Source organism: Heloderma suspectum, chromosome 4, assembly GCF_057233095.1.
Source record: "Heloderma suspectum isolate Gila_16-S chromosome 4, 16-S_ref, whole genome shotgun sequence".
Taxonomy (NCBI): Eukaryota; Metazoa; Chordata; class Lepidosauria; order Squamata; family Helodermatidae; genus Heloderma; species Heloderma suspectum.
The window spans coordinates 276809384-276833143 of NC_139461.1; the positions used below are offsets into that span (position 1 = coordinate 276809384).

At 43.5% G+C, this 23760-nt stretch overlaps 1 protein-coding gene across 3 annotated transcripts in view; it reads left to right on the forward strand.

Moving 5' to 3' along the window:
- The window catches only part of PPP1R16B (protein phosphatase 1 regulatory subunit 16B), a 141141-nt gene extending 120834 nt beyond the window's left edge, over positions 1 to 20307 (forward strand). For 2 of the 3 annotated variants that reach the window (XM_084853936.1, XM_084853935.1), the window contains 8 exons: positions 1214 to 1359; positions 9435 to 9538; positions 10494 to 10618; positions 12212 to 12337; positions 12651 to 12726; positions 14628 to 14757; positions 18890 to 19058; positions 19505 to 20301. In XM_084853936.1, coding sequence (XP_084710062.1) covers positions 1214 to 1359; positions 9435 to 9538; positions 10494 to 10618; positions 12212 to 12337; positions 12651 to 12726; positions 14628 to 14757; positions 18890 to 19058; positions 19505 to 20026 — 1398 coding nt within the window. In that variant the 3' untranslated portion in view covers positions 20027 to 20301. Of the gene's footprint in view, positions 1 to 1213; positions 1360 to 9434; positions 9539 to 10493; positions 10619 to 12211; positions 12338 to 12650; positions 12727 to 14627; positions 14758 to 18889; positions 19059 to 19504 lie in introns of all 3 variants that reach the window. The other variant, XM_084853937.1, reaches the window with a different exon arrangement.
- Positions 20308 to 23760: the final 3453 nt, after the last annotated feature.

The window sequence follows — 23760 nt, forward strand, 5'->3', positions numbered from 1 at the left end:
CAGAAAGACACAGTCCAAATCCCCACTCAGCCATGAAGTGACTTTGGGCCAGTCTACCTAACCTACCTCAGAGGGATGTTGTGAAGATAAATGAGGAGAGGGAACCATCTGCACTTCTTTAAACATCTTGGAGGAAAGTTAGGCTTGAAATGTAATAAATAAGATACTTCATAGTAGTCTAAAATATTATTTTATTATTTATTACATTTCTATACCGCCCCATAGCCGAAGCTCTCTGGGTGGTTTACAGAAGTTAAAACACAAAAGTATACAAAGTTTAAAAGCCATTTACATAAAAGCACACAGACAATATACACACACAACATATAACTAAAAACAACTTTTAACAGTCAGTCATAACTAGTAATATGCAGAATCTCTGCAGCAGGGACCTTTTCTTTAAGATCATTCAGCATCTGTAAAATTGCTTAGCGTTCAACAGGCACTTTTATAGCCATTGTGAACCGGGATCTTATGATCTGTTTCTGAGAATGCATCGTCTACATTCTCTATGCAAGAGAGAGCAACAGGAACCAGGCTATGTACAGATGGTGGCTTTAAAAAACAAACAAAACGCACACACTTGGAAGCAGTACTGTAGAGCAGTCATTGCCTGAGATGCATATTATCACTTTTTGAGTCTCTGGTCAGATTGATGTTTGTGGGTTTTGGTTATGTTTCACATTTTACCCTGGAGAAATGTTTTCAAAAACCTGAAGCCAGCATTGCTATAATAGGCATATACTTTTCTGGATGGGACTGTTAGAGGTACCTATTGGATAGTGCCCATGAGGAAGAGCACACTTTTCACTCTCACACCCCATCCCTAGCCAATGCCTGAAGCTTTTCCCCCAAACTGTATTTTTGTATATAAAAAGATAGTCACTTTCCGCTCATGTAGCCCTTTCATTGAAATTGACTTGACCATAAGCTGTTTGTGATCTGTTGTGGTCAGTTATGCACCACCCTGCATAAATGACCAGAAGCAGATGCTATCAGACGTTAGGAAAATGGAGCACCCTCCCTGCCCTGCCCCCCCCCCGACTGGTATGAGTCTCCTTGCCTTCACCTTTCTTCCATTCCATTTGTACAGTGATCAAGCTGCCAATGCTAGATCAGGTGGCAGTAAAGTGGAAGTCACTGCCATTGCTCCAGAGAAAGGATCATCTGTACAGAGTAAAGCTAAACTCTGCTGGGTTTGATTCCTCAACAGTGCTGCATAGACAACTATGAAGACATAGTTAAGCTTCTTCTGAACCATGGGGCCAATGTCAATGCAAAGGACAACGAATTGTGGACTCCTCTGCATGCAGCAGCAACCTGCGGACACATCACCCTGGTGAAGATCTTGATTCAGCAGTAGGTGACCTGTTGTATTTTGTGTTTTATGCTGGGCCAGCCTTGTGCTGGATACAAGTTGGGGGTCCCTGTGCTTAGCTTTGTGTGAGCAACTCCTACATTCTGAACAAAGCAAGGGTGCCCCTTGGAGTGTCTGTGATCAGAACACTGCTCTGGAAGTCTAAAACAGACAGATATCCTGTCTTTTCTTCCTAAATATACACCCTTGGGTTATTCCCTTCAAGCTGCTAGACAGCCTAGAGAGTACAGGTGAGGATCAGCTGGTGGGGGCAGCCTACCAGTCATTCTTCTTTTTTGGTGGGAGAGAACCCTGACAAAAAGTGGTTCTGCCAGTAAGGGAATGTCTTTCTCCCCTGCTCCTCGATATCCATCCTTTCTGCTTTCGGTCTATGGTAATGGCAGTATGCTTTCCCACCTGAGAACCGGTAAACCAGGGACAAGATGGCCACCTACTTTGGCAACCTAGCCATACAGCACCCATTATAGATTTTAGGACTGGGCTTCAGAGGCCGATTCACAGCTTTGAATTTGGCTCCTATCTGCTTCGGACCAATTCAAGACCTGATCCAACCTGCTTTGGACTCCAGATCCGAAGCAAGATTTGGAAATCCTATTTATTTGGATTTTACATTTCCCCATTGACTTGCACTGGAAAATGGAAACGACCATAACTTTTTTAGTTTTTATGATGAATACATGACATTTGGAGATCTGGCAGCCCCTATGGAGGAGAGTGAACCTGCCAGATTTCAGACAGTTTGTTCAGTGGCTTTTGTGCTAGCCACAGGTAAAACTAGCTTTTTTCCAGAAAACGTGTCAAACCAAAGACTTATAATCTTTGTGTGTTTCCACACAAGTGCATGGAATTTGGGGACATGGCAGCTCCTGTGGAGATGACTGAACCTGCCAAATTTCAAATAGTTAGGTACAGTGGCTTTTGTGCTAGCCATGCATAAAGTTTCCTTTTTTCAAAAGCTAAAGCAAAAAAAAAAGCCTAACAAGCCACACAGGGGATTAGAGATCCTAATCAGAAGGTGTTTAAGATGACAATTAGGAGGGCACTATCCCTAATCTCTGGTGTGCGCTGTTGTTTTTTTGAAGTGCATTTGCTTCCCAGAACAGAAGTCCTGCTTTCTCCCATGGATAAGCGAGTAGCCCTAGTGTTCTTCATGCACATCTGATCTACTCAGAATAAGACTTGGCAAAAGTAAATATTTGGATTTGTGCCACATTTCCTTTCATGTTACTGTTTGATATAAAACAGGGTGTATGCTTTAAAGCAGGGGTGAGAAATCTGTGGCGCTCCAGATGTTGTTAGACTCAAACTCTTCTCAACCCCAGCCAGCATGGCTGATAGTCAGGCGTGATAGGGACTGTTGCCCAACAACATCTGGAAGGTTCTCCATCCCTGCTTTACAGGTGATGCACTGGCCAATTTCTGACAATCGCCAATTTCTGGTGGGTATTTGCTTGCCAAGAATATGCTCCAGCAGGGTGCTACTTATGTTCTTAAGCAAAAGTGCATACTTAGGATTAATATTAAGCTGCTCCGAGTATCTGTCTGGAGGGACCATAGCTCAGTGGCAGAGCACATGGTTTGCATGCAGAAGGTTCCAGGTTCAATCCTTGGCATATCCAGTTAAAAAGAGGGATCAGGTAGCAGGAGTTCTGCCTGAAACACTGGAGATCAGCTGCCAGTCAGAGCAGACAATTAAATAGTAAACAATAAATTGTGGAAACTATTAAAAACAAAACCATCACAACAATTAAAACAGCTCAATTAATCACCCACAACAATAAAAAAGAAGACAAAACAGCAGCCAGATATACAAATCAGGGCATTTAGAGTTAGCAAGCATTTCCACAACAGAGTTCACACTTCAACAAAAACATCTTGGCTTCCTACCCAAAGGCAACTAATAAGGTGGTAAGCCAGGTCTCCTGATGCAGAGAGTTCCACAGCTGCCTGGGTGCTGCTGCTGATGAGATGGCCCTATCAGGCATCCCCATCCTCTTCACTACATAGGACCAAAGGACATGGAGCAAAGTCTCTCCTGATGACCACAGTGATGGTCTTTCAGAAGTCCTGGTCTCAGACTGGTTAAGAACCAGCAGCTTGAATTGGATCTGAAAACAAACTGGGTATGCACTTCTGCTTTGTCCATTTAAAACAAATTGAAGGACCACAGAGATTCTATTTTAAAATAAAAAATATTAAACCACACAAGTTTGATGTCAACCATCTTGCATATAACTTATTACAACCTGTTTCTGAGCCTACCACAGAGGGCTGTTGTGAAGATAAAATGGGGGAAAACCTTATATACACTCTGCCCTGAGCTCCTTGGAAGAGAAGAGGAATTCATGTGATATGATAAATTCTGTTTGGCCTGTGCCTCAGTAATAAGAATACTGTTGTCTTTGCACCATGTGTGTTGACACTTTGTACCAGAGGGAGCAGTGGAGTGAGGTTATGTTTCGTGTTTTTTTGGAAAAATACAACACAATCAAAGTTCTGTAAGAAGCCTTTCAGATCAAAGTGCCTGTTTCAGGACAGAATCAAAAGGCTTCAGTGTCAGAACATGGAGCCCAGAGAGACCTGTAGAGGTAGCAGCAGCACAAAGGAGGTCTGATCCTGTGCTTTGTTTGCTGATTTAGAGAGACTCTATAAAAATAGCTTGCAAGTGTGTTTTACATTGTAATTTCCTCTGATCTTGTGGGGAGGAAAAAATGAACATGAGTATCAGTGTGAGCAGTTGCCTGGTCTCCACTTCAAAGGCTGTAAACGTCAAGGCAGATGGAGCTTAATTTGTATTAGAATACTATTTTCATGTTGAGGCCACCTGTGGTTCAGAATGCACTGGTACGTCTCTCCTATCTTATTACAAAGACAGGAATTACCTTGTTGAATGAAGCAGAGTGGCAGGTCTATCAATTTTGGTACCCTGATTTGGTAGAATGCATGGATGATGGAGAGAAAGGTGGGAATGGAACCGTGAGAGCGTGTGCATATACCAGGCCTCAGCCAAGCAAGTTGCAGGGCAGAGGGGGCGCTGGTTCTATTGCAAGCAAACGAAGACGCGATTGAAGACAGGCTGCTGGTAAGATTCCAAATGAAGGAAAGTATCTGAGTAGCTCCTTGGTGAAACAAGCTGGTCAGACTGAGCAGCCAACCTGGATGTGAGGGCTTTATAAGGCCTGGTGTATCCCTGTTGGCCAGTATTCAGGCTGTGTGGTCAGCTGACTGCATTCAGGCTAGAAGTTCAGTCTAGAGGGTTGATCTATAGAGGCTGGTTTGTTGAGGCACCAGAGTGCTGGTGGCACAGGCAGTAAGGCACTAAAGCAGCCTTCCCCAACCTGCTGCGCTCCAGATGTGTTGGGCTGCAACTACTATAAAAGTGGGAGTTGCAGCCCAACACAGCTGGAGCGCACCAGGTTAGGGAAGGCTGCACTAAAGTGTGGTTGCGGGAGACCATGGTTTGAAGCTCACACACGTCTTGGTGCCTTACTTAATTCCATAATGTAGTAAGGAATTAGCTGTTCTCCAAGGCCTTAAATTTGGAATCGGGTTAGTTTTTTTACTTGAGGAATGTTCAGCTCAGCTTAGAAGTCTTCTTAGCATTTGCTTTTCCTTATCTCCTTGGTGGCAGTCCTTTGTAGGGGGAGATAGAAACATGGGGTTGCAGATCCCCATGGCAAAAAAAATGCCTTGTTTTGACTGGCTGTAACCTGCTTCGCCTCATTTGGCTCTTAAACTTACCTGTGAGACCCACCCAGCCAAATACGTCTTCAATAAGGCGCTATTAGGGGCCAAACTGGACATTCTCTTGATATACTGTTGTTGTTGTTCAGTCGTTCAGTCGTGTCCGACTCTTCGTGACCCCATGGACCATAGCACGCCAGGCCTTCCTGTCCTCCGCTCTCTCCCGGAGCGTGCTCAAGTCCATATTCATTGCATCAGTGATGCTATCTAGCCATCTCATCCTCTGCCGTCCCCTTCTCCTTTTGCCTTCAGTCTTTCCCAGCATCAGGGTTTTTTCCAGGGAGTTTTCTCTTCACATTAGGTGGCCAAAATATTTGAGCTTCAGCTTCAGTATCTGTCCTTCCAATGAGCACTCAGGGTTGATTTCCTTTAGGATGGACTGATTTGACCTCCTTGCAGTCCAGGGGACTCGTAAGAGTCTTCTCCAGTACTACAGTTTGAAAGCATCGATTCTTTGGCGCTCAGCCTTCCTTATAGTCCAGCTGTCATAGCCATATGTTACTACTGGGAAAACCATACGAACCTTTGTTGGCAAGGTGATGTCTCTGCTTCTTACTATGCTGTCTAGGTTTGCCATAGCTTTCCTCCCAAGGAGCAAGCGTCTTTTAATTTCATGGCTACAGTCGCTGTCTGCAATGATCTTGGAGCCCAAGAAAATAAAATCTGTCCCTGCTTCCATTTCTTCCCCTTCTATATGCCAGGAAGTGATGGGGCCAGATGCCATGATTTTAGTTTTTTAATGTTGAGTTTCAAACCAGCTTTTGCAGTCTCCTCTTTCACCCTCAACAAGAGGCTCTTTAGATCCTCTTTACTTTCTGCCATGAGGGTGGTATCGTCTGCGTATCTGAGGTTGTTGATAATTCTCCCGGCAATCTTAATTCTGACCTGTGATTCATCCAACCCGGCGTTTCTCATGATGTACTCTGCATATAAATTAAATAAGCAGGGCGACAATATACAGCCTTGTCGTACTCATTTCCCAATCTTGAACCATTCGGTTGTTCCATGTCCGGTTCTTTGTCAGGGTGGAAACTGAGCCCAGAGAACCTCCGAGCAGTTCGGATTCTGAGGAGGAACAGCTATCCATGGGAGAGGGGCCAGCTCATCCCTCACAGGCTCAGCACCTGGCAGAGATTCCTCCTGCCAGCATTCTAGAGATAGAGAGCGACCCAGGTAGTGAGGGAATGCTGGAGGGGGGCTTCTTAGATGCTTGACGCAGACGCAAAGAGCGACGAGCGATGGAGGATGCGGAAAGGAGGCGTAGTGCCCGTTTGGCGCACAAGCAACGGCCACCTCCCATGGACCCAAGGGAAAGAGGGAGGATCTCTCTCTAGCCCATAAGTTCTGGGTCTTCAGGTGACTCTCTTTCAAATGGGGATCAACTGACTACTTGAAACTTAGGCTACCCTGCTGTTCCTTGCTTAGTCACTGGTGATTAGCATCTGAAAGAGTCATTAAGTTGTAAAAGGATTAAAGCTTTGAAAAGAAATCCTTTCGTCTGTGTGTGTCTTGAGTTGGCTATTGGAATCTACTGGGAGAAGCTGCCAGAGCGCTTCTGACATTCTTACTGTTGCTTCTTGACCCTCGTACAGGTTTCTCAGGAGACAGGTAAGGTGGTCTGGTACTCCCATCTCTTTAAGAATTTGCCACAGTTGGTTGTGATCCATACAATCAAAGGCTTTAGCGTAGTCAATGAAGCAGAAATAGATGTTTTTCTGGAATCCTCTTGCTTTCTCCATGATCCAGCGAATGTTGGCGATTTGATCTCTAGTTCCTCTGCCTCTTCGGAACCCAGCTTGTACTTCCGGTAGTTCTCGGTTCACATACTGCTGAAGCCTAGCTTGTAGGATTTTGAGCATCACCTTGCTGGCATGTGAAATGAGTGCAATTGTATGGTAGTTTGAACACTCTTTGGCATTGCCCTTCTTTGGAATTGGAATGTAAACTGACCTTTTCCAGTCTTGTGGCCATTGTTGAGGGTTCCAAATGTGTTGGCATATTGAGTGCAGCAGTTTAACAGCATCATCTTTTAGGATCTTAAATAGCTCAGCTGGAATACTGTCATCTCCGCTAGCGTTGTTGTTACTAATGCTTCCTAAGGCCCACTTGACTTCACTCTCTAGGATGTCCGGCTCCAGTTCAGTGACCGCAGTTCAGTGAACTATCAGTTCAGTGATAGTTCTTGGCTATCAAGGACATCAAGATCTTTCCTGTATAGTTCTTCTGTGTATTCTTTCCACCTCTTCTTAATCTCATCTGCTTCTGTTAGGTCCCTGCCTTCTTTGTCCTTTATCATGCCCGTCTTTGCACAAAACATTCCCTTGAGATCTCCGATTTTCTTGAAGAAATCTCTAGTCTTTCCCATTCTATTGTTTTCTTCGATTTCTTTGCATTGTTCATTTAAGAAGGCCTTCTTGTCTCTCCTTGCTATTCTCTGGAACTCTGCATTCAGTTGGATATATCTTCCCCTCTCTCCCTTGCTTTTCGCTGAATCCCTGAAATCTATTCCTCACCTCCACTGTATATTCATAAGGGATATGATTGAGGTCATACCTGAATGGTTTAGTGGTTTTCCCTACGTTCCTCAATTTCAGCTGAAATTTTGCAACAAGAAGCTCATGATCTGAGTCACAGTCAGCTCCAGGTCTTGTTTTTACTGACTGTATAGAGCTTCTCCATCTTTGACTGCAAAGGACATAATCAATCTGATTTCGATATTGACCATCTGGTGATGTCCATGTGTAGAGTCGCCTCTTGTGCTGTTGGAAAAGAGTGTTTGCTATGATCAGCGTGTTCACTTGGCAAAACTCTATTAGCCTTTGTCCTGCTTCATTTTGTACACCAAGTCCATGCTTGCCTGTTATCCCGGTAATTTCTTGACTTCCTACTTTAGCATTCCAATCCCCTATGATGAAGAGGACATCTTTTTTTGATGTTAGTTCTAGAAGGTGTTGTAGGTCTTCATAGAACCGATCAACCTCAGCTTCTTCGGCCTCAGTGGTTGGCGCATAGTCTTGAATTACTGTGTTGTTGAATGGTTTGCCTTGGATTCGTACTGAGATTATTCTGTTGTTTTTGAGATTGTACCCCAGTACTGCTTTTCCCACCTTTTTGTTGACTATGAGTGCTACTCCATTTCTTCTAAGGGATTCTTGCCCACAGTAGTAGATATGATGGTCACCTGAATTAAATTCGCCCATGCCTGTCCATTTGAGTTTGCTGATTCCCAAGATGTCGATGTTCAATCTTGCCATCTCATGTCTGACCACCTCCAGCTTACCTTGATTCATTGATCTTACATTCCAGGTTCCTACACAATATTGTTCTTTACAGCATCGGATTTTCTTTTCACCACCAGACACATCCACAGCTGTGTCCTTTCGGCTTTGGCCCAGCCACTTCACTCTTTCTGGTGCTACTTGGAAATTCCCTCTGCTCTTCCCCAGTAGTATATTGGACACCTTCCAACCTGAGGGGCTCATCTTCCGGCGTCATCTCTTTTAGCCTTGTGATACGTTCCATGGGGTTTTCTTGGCAAGAATACTGGAGTGGGTTGCCATTTCCTTCTCCAGTGGACCACATTTTGTCAGAACTCTCCGCCATGACCTGTCCATCTTGGGTGGCCCTGCACGGCATAGCTTATGGCTTCACTGAGTTACGCAAGCCCCTTCGCCACAACAAGGCAGTGATCCTTGAAGGGATTGATATATAGCATGATATATTTGTATTTATATATATATATATATATATATATATATATATATATATTCACACACACACACACACACACACACACACAGCTTGATATATAGCATGCAGCTATGTATTAAGATTTTCTTAATTACAGGTGCAGGGGGTGGGGTGGGGCACGCAATACTTACGGGGAACACAACATGCAAGTAGAGTGATCTCTTTCCTCCCCAATGCAATGGGAGCCAATCCCTCCCCCGCCCTGCCCTTGCTAGAATACTTAGGGAAAATGTCCCCGTTGGCATCAATGAGGACTTTTCCCCAAGGCATTCTAGCTAGGTGCAGGCTAGGTAGGTGAGTGAAATTGATTCTGATCACACCATGGATGGAACAACTAAGACATCCCACCCTTGGCACTGCATTTCCTGTAGGATCGTCTCCCCCACCCCCCTGGTGTGCAACTGTAAGTAAATAAGTAAAAATTTGAGACTTAGCTGCATTCTACATGTCAAGAGTTTGGCCCTTAGCGTTTGGCAGCATGTTGCAGTTGTTACCATGCATGCCCTGACATCCTTGCATCCAAGTATGCAAATCTTTCTCATGCCTGACTTTCACCTTGCAGTGGGGCAGACCTGCTGGCAGTGAATGCAGATGGCAACATGCCATACGACCTCTGTGAAGATGAACCAACCCTAGACGTCATTGAGACTTGCATGGCATACCAGGGTAAGACAAGATATGAGAGCTTGATGCTTCAGATGTGGGCTCATGTAGCTCTCTTATATTTTCCTTCCCATGACACAGCTTTTCTACTTGGAGGCTGAACATCTGGGACATGGAGGCTGCATTCCTTACACATTTACCTGGGAGTTAGTCCCACTTGAACTCAGTGGGGCTTACTTCTGAGTAGACATTGATAGAATTGCACTGTGATGTTATTCTTCTGCATCTATGAAATTATTTAGGTATAAGGTACCACCGTTCAGCTACCAACTTTCTGAACCAAATTTCTATTTCTTTTAGTAGCTTTGCGTTTAGATCCTGACCTGAACATAAGAAAGCTGCTACTCCAAGCAAACAGGGCAGCAGCAGAGCTTGTGTATGCCTTGGTGTTCCCCGCATGTACACCAGAGCTTCTCATTTCAGGTTAATGGCTACAGTCCACCAGAAACGTTTCCACCCATCCATTCAGCCATTTCATCCACTATTCAGTCAGTGATGCTTTCTATGTAGACACGTGTATTCTAAGGGGTTGATAACGACATGCTATGTACAAATGTTACTATGCTGCAAAAAATGTGAAAATAATGGATTGTTATGCCCTTTGGTTTTTTATTTTAAAAACTGCTTGGTAGAGGTGAATTTGGAACAGAAAAACAGCAGGGAGGCTTGCTTAACTCTTTTCTCCACCTGCTGTGTCTTTGCACCAAATCCCTCCCTCCCCGATCAGTCTTTCCCCCATGGAATTAAAAACATGTGTTTGTATGGGCAAGCAGTATTCATCAATCACCCTTTCTTATCAAAAAGACTGCATCAGACTCTCTTATACATGTTTGCCCATTATGTGTTGTTAGCCCATAAGGTAGCCACAAAACAAATATAACTGTATGATGTTTCTACAGACTAATCCCCCCTCCCGCCCAAAGTAATTTTCACCGTCATCTCCTCTCATTCACTGTAGGAATCACACAAGAGAAAATCAATGAGACACGAGCTGCCCCAGAACAGACAATGGTTGATGGTATCACAGAGATGATGGCAACAGGGCAGGATCTGGACAGAATGGATGCACAAGGTGCTACACTGGTAAGCCATATTCCCATTGTATTTCTACAGTGGATACGATTGGAGGTTGGCTGCTTTGAATATAACTGGGCTTGCAAATCTTGTTGCAGTGTGTGTTCTTGAAATGACTGTTGCGCAAGGCATACAAGGCTTTTTTAGCAAGTTGAGAGAAAATTAACTTCCCATGCTGTGCACCAGCTTTCCCCAACCTAGTGACCTCCAGATGTTTAGGACTTCAACCCCTATTAGCCCCAGCCAGCCTGATCAATGGGAGTTGTAGACCAGAACATCTGGAGGGCACCAGGTTGGGGAAGACTGGTGTACACACACATTTTTGTCTCACCTTTGCCTTTCTTCAGTCAAGTTTTGCAGGTTTTTGCAAAACCTGTTTTATATGAGAATGGGTTGCGAGCACAAGCAGTGATTCCCTTTTCCAAACAGCTCTTGACTCTGTGTTGGGGGGTGGGGAGGGGGTGGGTGGGATTGTCCTGCATAAGCACAGAATTTGGGAACTGTCTGCACAAGCACAGTATTTGGAAATCTTGGTAGCATCCAATGCTAGTCCTACTCTAAGCAGGCCCAACATTGGATTCTACCCCTTGTAAATATATTGAGAAACCAGCAGAAATAGGTGTGTGTATCTTCATTTTGGGCTTGTTACTTTATCCTGAATGATAGCTCCCTGCTGCTGTTCGTCCCTTCAGATTCAAAATGTTTATATTCGGCCTAGATCAGCCTTCCCCAACCTCATGCCAGGCTGGAAGGCTGGCCTAGGTTCGAGTTTGCAGATCCATCACATTAGGTTTGCGTGCTACAGTAACATGAAATATCATTGTGCTGGGTACATATTATATTGAACCGCAGGCCAAATCCAGCCCACCTGAGATCCCAGTGCAGCCTTCTGGGGGTCCCTAGATGGCCAAGCCCCTACCCCTGGCCCTGCCCTGTTTCCCCCCAACACTGGTGGTTTCCTGGCTTTTGCACAGTTTTCCCCATTCTAAATGGTTGAAATGCCTCTCCTAAGGCTTAGTTACTGGCAGTACACTAAAATATGCTGGTATTATTGGCCCTTTGCTTTCAGCTCCACCCACCACTGAAATGGGGCCCATGAGAGCTTCTCCAAAATGGAATTCAGGCTGAAAGAGGTTCAACACCTCTGCTCTATGCATCTGGCAGTGGTATGATGGGGTTATTTTATGACAGCATCACTAAACCTCTCTGAGGGAGGTTAAGCTGAGACTTGGTGACTTGGACAACCTACACGTGAAACTTTTTTATAAATGATCTTGAACACACATTACACTCATGCTAATCCGAATCTAATATGCATCAGTGCTTGGAAGAACAGAACCATGAATGTTCATTTTAAATTTGGAATAAATCAGTGACTTCTAACATTAGCTTTATATGCTGGTAACTGCGGTGGGCTACAAAAGGGAACTCAAATGTACAGTACAGAACTAAAGCTGGATAAGAGGTCAGTACAAGCATGTGCCATGTTTCAAATTGGAGCTGGGAATATAGCTTAGGTTTCTGGGCACAGTTAATGAGGAGGGGGGAGCCAAAGGTTATCTGAGATACTGCTTAAAAGATGTTACACTCTCCTTCTCCTAGCTACATATAGCTGCAGCCAACGGCTATCTGCATGCAGCAGAGATTCTTCTAGACCAGGGAGCAAGACTGGATCTCAAGGACTGGGATGGCTGGGAACCTCTCCATGCTGCTGCCTTCTGGGGACACGTATGTGTTTTTGTTCCAAACCGTTTAAAACAGGGCTAGGCCAATTTCATGGAAGACAGGTCTATTAGTGGCTATTAGTAATGATTGCTAAATGGAACCTCCATTTTCAAAAGCCATATACCGCTGAATACCAGTTTCTGGGGAGCTAAAGTTGGCAGGGGTGGTGGTGTGCTAATTGCCTTTATGCCCTACTTGAGCCACTGTGGGAAGTGAGATGATACTACAGTTCTCTTTTGGTGTTATGTTCATCTGAATGAGACATAGCCATGGCTTGGAAGACTCCTAAAATGTTGTTTCATTTCCTTTATTCCAGATGCACATGGCAGAGCTGTTAGTGTCCCATGGTGCAAGCTTAAGTGCCCGAACAGCCATGGATGAGATGCCAATAGGTGACCTGTAATTCTGCCCCCTTTTTCAGTTTCTGTTCTTGGACAAATCAGTGAGACTCTCGTAGGCAACTTTGTTGTTCAGTCGTTAAGTTGTGCCCGACTCTTAGTGACCCCATGGACCATAGCACGCCAGGCCTTCCTGTCCTCCGCTCTCTTTCGTAGTGTGCTCAAATTCATATTCATTGCATCGGTGATGCTATCTAGCCATCTTATCCTCTGCCGTCCCCTTCTCCTTTTGCCCATTGCCTTCGATCTTTCCCAGCATCAGGGTCTTTTCCAGTGAATCTCTTAGGCAGCACAGTGAAGTTAAAGCTATCCTGGTTCCCTTTATGAACTGCTCTCTTTGGATTGGATCCAACAAGACTTCACCATCCTCTCCTCCCCACTGCACCTTCTGCACACACCACAGATCTGGTCCAGAGGGTCTCCCAACCCTCTGGAGCAGATTTTGGGTGGTGGGGCTGCAGGGTGGAGGAAATCCATTTCACCAGCAGTTCCCTTCCAGGCAGATGTCTGCAAAATGGCTTGACTTCCATGCCATAGGAAAGTTGTAATTTTGACATTTTAAGGACCTTTCACATTAAGTGTTTATTTCCCTACTGATATCGGAAAGGGTTTACAATGGCTCATCATTGTCAGATTAACCCATGTGACTTTAAAAGGGATTTGGAGAAAATGAATGATGCCCCCCCAGAAGTGGGGAGGGGGCTTCAGAGTTGGTGAGTGGAAGACATGCTGGTGTCTTGTTTCTAACTATGAGGCTGGTTCACTCAGTGACACTGCATTATACTTTGGGGGTTTGTGTTTCTAGTCTGTAAAAGGATCACAAGTAGTTTGTAAAGTGTAGCTGTAGACAAGGTATGATAGAAGGGCAAATTGTTCCTCCTTGTCCATTGTCATAATTTTTCAGATTGCTTTCTGAGGTTCATTACATATGAAATGTTAGGTTATGTACCTCAGAGACTGCTATTGTATAAGGCATTGGAAAAACATGCCTTACATCTATGGGTATAGTAAGAACTGTATAGCCTCTATCCAAAACTGAATGGAGGAAAGCTCTAGATCAATATGGATTGCCTCCATATCAGTGTAGACTTAAAACAGAATAGGAATGCTATATATTACAATGGCTTTTCAGCCCTGCTTTAGAAGTCCTGACACCACATAATGATCTGATTGCCCTGAAAGCTGTTTATGCATTTAACATTCTGTGGCTTGAAATGAGGGCGCATGCACATGCATACACCTCTTCCCAACTTCCTGTGCCATGTGCATCAACTAGAGATGCTTTAGGAATTTGATCTTCGTGAATTATGATATGAACCGACCCAACCTGTATCTCCTTAAAAAAATATCAAAATACATTTATAAATGTGTATTTTGAGATAATTCATGTTTAGAAGTGCATATTTTGAGAGAAAATACATTTCGAAATGTGTATTTTGTGAAAAATACATATTTAAACTACATATTTAAATGTGAATTGAGTGTGGATTCTTTTAAAAAAAGTTTTAAAAAGCACGGATTAATGCAGAAATGGGACAAAATAGATTTATGAATGAACACATGCAAAAGGGACATGGACCTGAAACAGACTGATCTGTCCAATCCTAAAACATGCCCAAACTGGCCAGATGTTTTTTTACTGCCTCTTTCCCTGAAATCATCTTACGATGAAGATGGGCTAGTCTGTAGTCAGCTGTATTGTGCCTAAATTGATGCAATGGATGTTCATTCACATCGATAAAAGGTCATATTTTTTATCCTCAGTCCCGATGCTGATCTTGTAGTACTCCTAATAATACCACGTGTGAGCAAAACATTAATAATCATGCCAGTTTTTCTGTGGCTTCATCATCACAGAGGATCTCGCCTCATGGATTTGGTTTATATTCCTTTAGACCTATGTGAAGAAGAGGAGTTTAAGGTTCTGCTCTTAGAGCTGAAGCATAAGCATGATGTCATCATGAAGTCTCAGATGAGACACAAGTCCTCTTTGAGCAGGAGAACCTCCAGCGCTGGAAGCAGAGGGTAAGCGAGCAGGAAATGCCATCTTAGTAGGCTTCCTAACTGTCCACAGTTGACTGTGTGAATTGTCTTAGGTTTATTTTCAACATGAGGGCTTACTTCTGAGCAGCAGAAATGCTAGTAGGTTAATACAAATAGGTTTTGTATAAAGACACAAGCCTTAAGCCTTAAGTCCAAGCTTCAACAAAAAAATTAAAATTATACCCAGCGTGTTTTTTTCCACCTCCGACATCAGGGCAACAGTTGTTAAGACTTTATTTGTAGACTTCTCCTAGCTGTTTCGTAGATCGTTGTCTAAAGGATGAGTACAATATATTAATTTTATTTTCCCCTGCCCTTCTTCCAAAGAACCCATGGTTTCCCCACTCCCCATCTCACTTATCCTCACAATAACCCTGTGAGGTATGCTGAGGTGAAAAAGTGACTGGCGGTAGCTCATCCAGTGAAGTTACATGGCTGTTCAGGAATTCGAAGACAGGCTTTTTCATTCCAAGTCTGACACACTATCTGCTACATCATATGGGCCAGTTATGTAGGTCTGGGGAGAGAGCTGTTCTGCTAGAAGAGATAATGTAGGCTGAAATCTGACAGTTTGGTTTATTGGGGCCAAAATTCTTCTTGTTGTTATTATTATGCACTGTTACTGTATATGTTGTTTTGCAGAATGATAGAAGCAAAAAGGATAGGTGGTTGTTCCAAGGACTTTACAGTGGTAATTTCAACAGCGCCATAGTGTTAGGGTAGAGGGAGACACACACATACCAAAAAAAGGAGGGGAAGGAGAAGAAAAAAAGGGAGAGGCACAGGTAGCAAGGGACGAATGTGATCCAAGCTTCATTTGAGCTTGCTCCCAATCTTTTCTCAACCTTTGTATCTTGTAAGACAGTAGACACAGAAGTTACTGGCATGGAATGAGAGCCACCTGGTGGCCATTTTTCATCATTGGAACCAATGTTTTAGTGTAGTATGAGTCATAGAGCAGTTACTTTAGAAATGTAAAAAAGAAGGACAGCCATTAGAAGAAATCCAAAATTCATAGTGTAATACCTTTATTAGGCCGACTCAAAGATTGCAAAAAATGTGTAAGCTTTCAAGATCTCTATATCTTTTCTTCAGGCAAGATGTCACAAAAAGCTGGGTGGGTGGGAATAGGAGGGGAGGAAAAGCTTGATTGGATATTATAGTCAGAATGTCTGCATAGTCAGAATCTTAAGATGATATGGAGGAAGAAGGCTTGCAGACAGACATTCAAATAGGGGCTCTGCCAGGTAATATGATGGTTTCGGTGTCTGTAGGACCACTGGGAAGAAGAAGTTAGCAGATACTTGTTGATCCTCGACTTTTAAAAAATATAAAACCCAGCTGTCAAGTCAAAACTGTCTGCATCCTGGGTGAACCAGACAGTTCTTGGTTGATGGAAAACAAAAACAGAGATCAGCTAGGCAGTCTTTATATTAATAAAGCTGGAGATAAATTTGGGGTGGAATCCTATGTCGATTGCCAGCAGCCTCCGAACTTGGAGGCTGCAGAGTATCCAGTGGAGGGCAGGAGGACAGCAGAGACCATCTCCGGCTCCAGCCACCCTACATTTCTGCTAGACGAATGGTTTCTCCTGCCTAGCAGTGGCACCTCAAAGGGGGAGGGAAGGAGGCTGGCGCAGCCATAGGATACATCATATTGCAGCCACCCTGGTCTCCTCCCTTCCTGCTCCTGGGAATGCCCCCTTTTCCCTGTCTCTGCGCTTTGTTTTCTAAGCACAGAGAGGTAGCCGGCCCGGTTCTCTCCACGCCAGCTACAAGGGGGAGGAGGCGGGGAGCACAGTTTCGTGGCTATGAGGTCGGACCCCTGTCTCCAACCTCGGAGCCGGGAAACTGAACTGCCTTTTGCGCCCCCCCCCCCCCGATGCCTGGAGGGGCATAAGATCACTCCCTTAGATGCTGTGTTATGTAGAAAAGATTCAATATAAACCAAACTGGGTAGTTTTAAAATGTACTCCTCCTGAGTAGAACTATTACAGCTACGTTGCCTAGCAATTATAATGTATGTAAAGATTGACATGTATTCAGTGAATGCTGGGTCATGGCTGGTAAACATAAGTTATCTCGGATACTGTATTATAAGATACATCTGTGAGTTTGTCAGTTTCAGAAAATAGTTTGGGAATATTAGGAACTAGGATTTCATATGTGCCACTCAAAACACATTTGAGCCTCTCCTACTGTTAATGTGGTTGTGTGAAAGACAGAATTGTAGTTGTAGATATATTTAAAATCAACTTATGGCCATGCAGGAACCTGGATCTAAAACCACACTTCAACCTTCCTGTAATCCTTTGAGATCTCTCTGAGCAGACATGTTTTGTCTGAAGCAACTGTTTCATGTTCCACCCACTATGTGTTTTTTTCCCATAGAACTGTGCACATTTGGGAATGACTTTAAAAATATTTTTTAAAAACTTATTTGCCCTGTATTGAAGTGACATCGGTCACTATTAACAGGTTTTTATGTTGGAAAATTGTGCAACTATTGGGGTGATGAGATGAGGGGACAGGGTGGGGGGACAATACTTCAATATAAGAAAGGAAAAAAGAATATTAAAATGCAATGTGATCTCACCAATGCTAGAGTCCATAATATTTTATATTAAAAGAAATTGACAAAGCATTGGAGAGGTGAAATTGACAAGAATGCCTTGTATGTTGTGCTACTAGGACCAGGCAATGTGGAAAGAATTAGGATTGAACACCATATTATAGGATTTTATTTAAGTCTAGTTGCAGGGCAAATTGGGCTAGCATCAGGGTTAGGACATTTTATTTATTTCATTTCTATACTGCCCAATTGCCGAAGCTGTCCCCAAAAGGGGGAGTGTCTTCTCCTGCACTAGCTCAAGGGATGTGTGGTGACATTTTAAAATGGGAAAAGCAAAATTTCTAAATGGTTCATTTACTAATGTTCATTAACTGAAGCTGGGGAAGATTCCCAAATGATAATTAGAAAGCATTTCTATTGGTCAAGGCTGGCCTTCCCCAACCTGTTGCCCTCCAGATGTTTTGGACTACAACTCCCAGAATTCCTGACCATCGGCCATGCTGGCTGGGGCTGATGGAAGTTGAAGTCCAAAACATCTGGAGGGCATCAGGGTGGGGAAGGTTGGCCTAGGTGATGTCCCTTCTCACTGTCTGTGGGTTCCAATTCTTTAAACAGTTTCACATGTTCATGGGATAGCTCTTCCTAACATAAGCTGAGGAAGCTGAAGTTACAATCCAAAGAAGGTATGTGTGTGTGTGTGTGTGCACATGCATACATGGAAACCAATATGTATGTGCTGGATAAACACTTACATTGCAACATGCTGTGCAGCAAGTTCTGATACAGGTAACTGGAAAACTTATGCTGAACAGTCCAGCTTAATTTGCAGGTAAACACATTTTATTTGCACTGTTAAAAGGGATGGCTGAACAATTATAAGCCTGAATACAGTGCAGTTGGGTTTGGTAGGGACTGTAGCTCAGTGGTAGTGGAACCTTCTTGCATGCAGAAAGTCCCAGGTTCAATTGGCAGCATCTTCAGGTAGGGCTGGAAAAATGCCTGCCTGAAAACCTGGAGAGCTGCTGCCAATCACTGTTGATGCTACTGAGCTAGATGGACCAATGGACTGACTCAGTACAAGACAGCTTCCTATGTTCCTATGACCTAAGCTGAGGGAGTGACTGGCCCAAGGTCACCCAATGAGCATCTTGGTTGAGTGGAGGTTTGAACCAGAGTATCTGACAATGTAACCACCATTCCACACAACACTCTTTCCTTGAAGACTGGAAACTACCTTTTAAATAAATAAAAGGAGGGCTTCTCAGGAGTTTAACAAGAGCAGCAGGCAGGTCCCACAAAACCATGGTCTGTGTGCTTGAACTCAGGTATATATTTTTTCAGTCTTCAGAATAATTTAGTTTACATGGCTTCTGAAAGCTTCCTTGTTGCCCTTGTGTTTTGTCCTATGCCCAGGGTAATGACTCCTTAAAATATTCTGAAATGGCCCTATGTGTTGGGAGTGCAGATGCAAAAGAATGCCCATTCCTCTTCAGTAATTATTGTCTTAGTAATTCCTTTTCTGCTCTTTGAATCTTTTACTCAGGAAAGTGGTGCGGAGGGCAAGCCTTTCTGACCGAACAAACCTTTACAGAAAGGAGTATGAGAAGGAGGCCATAATCTGGCAGCAAATAGAGTCTTCAGAAGACCAAAGAACTTCTGACTACAATGGCGACATCCGGGAGGTTTGCTCCAACCAAGAGAACACAGATCCAGTAAGGGACAGTGCAATGATGACCTAATCCTAACATCAAGGTTAAGGCATTTCCAGTCAGGGAACCTTAAGGAGTATGTTAATACCCTGTGCTCCAGAGAAGAAATCCCATTATCCAAATCTCCAGTACATGCTCTTCTATAGCCCCATGTTAGTCTTATGGATTTCTCCCCAGGTAGTTTGGATAAGTTATTGCTAAAGATCAAAAATAATGTAAGCAGATTGTTCTATACAGGACATCTCCTTGTCTAGTTATGTGCACATTTGCAAGCCAGCAAAAAAAAAAAACAAACCCGCCATGGACCAACTTAACATAGTAGAGGGAAGGGGCACCTGGGACTGACTGATGTGTGAAAATCATGCAATGTGTGAAATTCAGCTAACGTGATCAAGTAGTAGAGGGATGATCATAACTGAGCTTCTTCGTGTATTTATTTTCTGTTGCAGAACTCCTCAGTAGACACATCCACAGTCCTTCCAGAATTGGTAACCAAAAGCACACAATGTGACTCAGAAACTCTGCTCCAGAATGGGCTCAGCTTAACCTCCCCCACTTACCAATACTGTATCCCCAATGGAGACGTTTGGAAAATGCATTCTGCTCTGGACATTGATGCAAGCCAAACATTGCCCTATGATACCCCTGAGGTCCCTGACTCTCATCAAATCTGGGGCGGCTACAAAGAAAGGAGCCATCAAACCCTTTCTGAACTGAAACGGCAGCGGGCAGCAGCCAAGCTTCTCAACCACCCCTTCATCAGTACGCACTTTGGTAGCAATGTGGGGAGTACAGCAGAAAATGGGGGAGAAGCTAAAGAGCACTTGATTAACTCCAGGACTCCTTCCTATACATCCAATGGAACTTCCATTTATTACACAGTGTCGAGTGGTGATCCGCCTATCTTAAAATTCAAAGCTCCCATGGAAGAAATGGAGGAGAAGGTGCACGGGTGCTGTAGGATTTCCTGATCTAAGTCCATTCTTAACTGGTTCAGATACCAAGTTAGATGGGAATGTTGCATCCACAAATGAATCTTGGTTGTTACCACTGCTAAATGGGAATATCTAAGTCAGTCGTTTTAAGGCCAGGCTCTACTGGGTTTATTTATTTTTAGTACTTTACTTTTGCAATTCCATTAAAAATCAAGCAAATATAGGTGGCAAAGAGAAGCACATGGGTAAAACTCCTTATTGCATACTCTAGTCCACTACAGTGAAAAATAATTAAACCCATTTGATTATCAAACCCCATTTGATTTAGAATTTCAATTTCTGGGCTTCCTGGGCTCCTGAAAACTGGCACTTTGGGAACACAAACCCTCTCAAACACAACCTTGGTGTACCACTATGAAAGGTATGTGATCCAAATCCAGCACTTTTGCAAGCAGAATAGGTGGACTGGTAAAGGACCCATTAAGGTTTTTGCACAGAAGACATATGCACTTTACTATAACAACCAGTCTGGAAATTTAGCCTGTTATGTGATAACACGGTTGGGACTTATTTGTCGCATTGCCAATTATTTGAGCCATTGTTCCCTGCTGTACTCTTTGTATAAAACAGGGATAGGTCTTCTCTGCAAGTTTCAACCCTGTTATAGATAGGTGGAATATTTGGAGCTCCTTAGAGCAGTGATACAGCTAAAAGGAGTTCATGGTTCTTGTGTAACCTTCTCCATTGATAGTTCTTCTACTTTTCACTTGTGCATATTTTGACATATATTAGCCTGGTAAATTCCAGTTTAAGTTCAGCATGTTCCATCAGAGAGCTAATGTCTTTGGATTTTCCACAACGCGCTATTGGGCAGGGGATTGGGGCGATCTTCTTCCATTCATCTAAACATTATTTCTCACCACTTGGACTCACATAATATCTTTTTAGTTAGCTTGAAGTCTGTGGCCAGTGCGTTTTGCAAAAATCTCTCTGTACTGCTATGATTTTCATTTCATACTCTGACATTTACCATTTTCTGCTTTTTCTCAGCAATACTTTCTGCCAGGGCCAAAAGAATGAATTGGAGGTCAGAATTTTTAGGCTTGAGAAAGAGCGAATAATTCATGTAGGTAGTACAACACATTCTGGAATGATGCCAGGCTGCCATTAAAAACAGCATCCCTGTGTTGACTTCTCCCCCATCACAACATGTAGTTACACTTTTCCCATGTTGTGATGTCATGATGTTGTGTATTGCCCCACTCCACTCAGCATCATTGGCTGCCGCAACTCGGGATGGGAAAACATCCCACGTCATGGCATTGTTGGAAGTGTTACTATATCTTATGGAAGGATCATATGTCTATATGTTATGGAAGACCCAATGTCTTCTGTAGCATTTAGTTCTGCCCACCTGAGGAACTCTTCACACTGGTAAAAGCCATCACCTAGCAATCATTTTAGAATACACTGGTATGCAACACCATAGCCACGGGCTGGAAGCACATCCTACAGTCACAAATAAATGTGTGTACTTGCTCTATATGAGGGTCTCTTTGCACATTACTTTTTAGCTTGGTGATAGGGTTGTCAATGAAAGTTTTTAGTATCTCTTCTTGCCGCTCACTTTGCTTGTCATCATCCAGTTAAGCTCTCGTAACTAGTCTTTTGGGGGAGATGTGATGACTTCTGAAACTCTTCTTAGTTTTGTATGTGTTGTGATGTCTCATCTCTGAAGATTAGATCTAGAATTCTTTCTCTGACAACCCAGAGGCCATGTCCGTGCGGCAGCTGTTTTGAGAGGGAGGCCTAGCTTTTCCTTAACAGCAAAAGCAATATACAATAATCAGTATAGCTTTCTAAGATAGCTGACTAGGCATCTCAGCCTGTACACAATATGTACATGCGGCTACATGTATTGAAGCAACTACAGGCCTTTAAAAAGTATATATACACCTAGACCACAGAGTGGAGGGGAGATGTGTAGCCACTTCAGCTGTTGCAGTTTTATCAAGTACGTGCTGTGGGTCCGCACTGTCTATCTGCTAAAATGTATATGAAGCAGCCCTCCATGTTAAGAGAGAATGGTAGCAAGAACAGCTGTGTCTTGACAAAGACTGTGTGATTAACATGGGTATGATTAACACGATTGTTTCAGCAATGAGGATCCAATATCTTATTTCAAGTGATGGGGTCAGGAAGGTACCTCTGAAGCAGAGCATGCAGCTACAACTGAGAATAGCATAGTTGAAAATTGCACCTACAATGCAATGTTCAGTCCATTTCATACTTACAAACACTTCTTTCAGCACAATGATCCATGTTATTAGATTACATTTATTAGCCATCCATTCTTTGCTTGTCCTGGCAGTATAATTTAAGCTTCAGATTTTGGAAAAAAGCAGCCCAAAAGATGCAGAAGCATAGGATAGTACTGCAATAGAAGTATCTTCTAGTGGAATTTTCTTTTGACTAAATTGCTCTGACAGATGATTTCTTTGACTATTCTTAAAAGATTTTAGATATTTGACCATCTAATCATGGCCCTCAATTAAATTTATCTTTTTTCAATTATGTATTGAACTTTTAAAGTGTCACTGATCACAATACAGAATACAAGCCAAGTACAATATAGTAGAACAGCTATCTTCCTTCTTGTCTAAGGAGGAAGGCTGAAATGAGTCTCAAATACACATTCCACTCCCTAGGTTCCTATATAGTCCTCCGTTTACTGTGGTCTTCAACCTTTTCAGACTGGGCCCCAATGTGTAATAGGAGACCTAGTTTTATTTTTAATGCATATGCTCCTCTTTCTCCATTTGGTGCTTTGCCTGTCACCCAGGGGTGTGGCATTTTCATTTGTCCCACTGCTAGCAGGGCAGAAAATGGGGAAAATATAAGAAGGGGATGTCCCCCCCATCCCCCACTTGGGTCCTAGCCTTGCATGCTGTCTGGGGCCTCAGTTTTTGAGGGAAGGAGTTTTTAATTGTCCATTTGTCTGCTACTGCCGCTTTCCTACAATCTCCTTCTGGCCATTCCTGGAGAGGAGTTTAAATAGCCCTTGGCAAGCTACACAGTAAAAAGGTAAAGGTGTCCCCAACCAGTCATGTCCGACTCTAGGGTGTGGTGCTCATCTCCATTTCTAAGCCGAAGAGCCAGCGCTGTCCGAAGACACTTCCATGGTCATGTGGCTGGCATGACTGAACACCGAGGTGCACGGAGCGCTGTTACCTTTCCCGCCGAAGCGGTACCTATTTATCTACTTGCAATTTCTTGCTTTCGAACTGCTAGGTTGGCAGGAGCTGGGACTGAAGACGGGAGCTCACTCCGTCACGCAGCACTCGGGTCTCGAACTGCTGTCCTGCTGACCTTCCGGTCTGCAGTTCAGCGTCTTAACCACTAAGCCACCACGGCCCCAAGCTACACAGTAGCCCTTCCCAAGAGAGACATCTGGAATACGTTTCACTGCTCGCCACACCCCTGTGGCCATGACAACAGGGCAGCAGCTCCCAGAACCTTTGTGTGCAACCTGCTTCTGGGGCAACAATTAGGAACGTTGCAGCTGTGTACGGTTCCTTGCCCCGCAGTCAGCAACTCTGGTTCTGTGCCAACTATCCTGGGTGCTGCTTTTTCCTCAAGTCCCATTATTGTTACTTAGATCCCATAAATAACTTCTTCCTCTGCTCTCCTTGACTTCTCTCTGCTTTTCCTCTTTCTCAGGATATATCTACCCTGTGTAGATACTGAATTTATTTTTGTTATTTAAATAA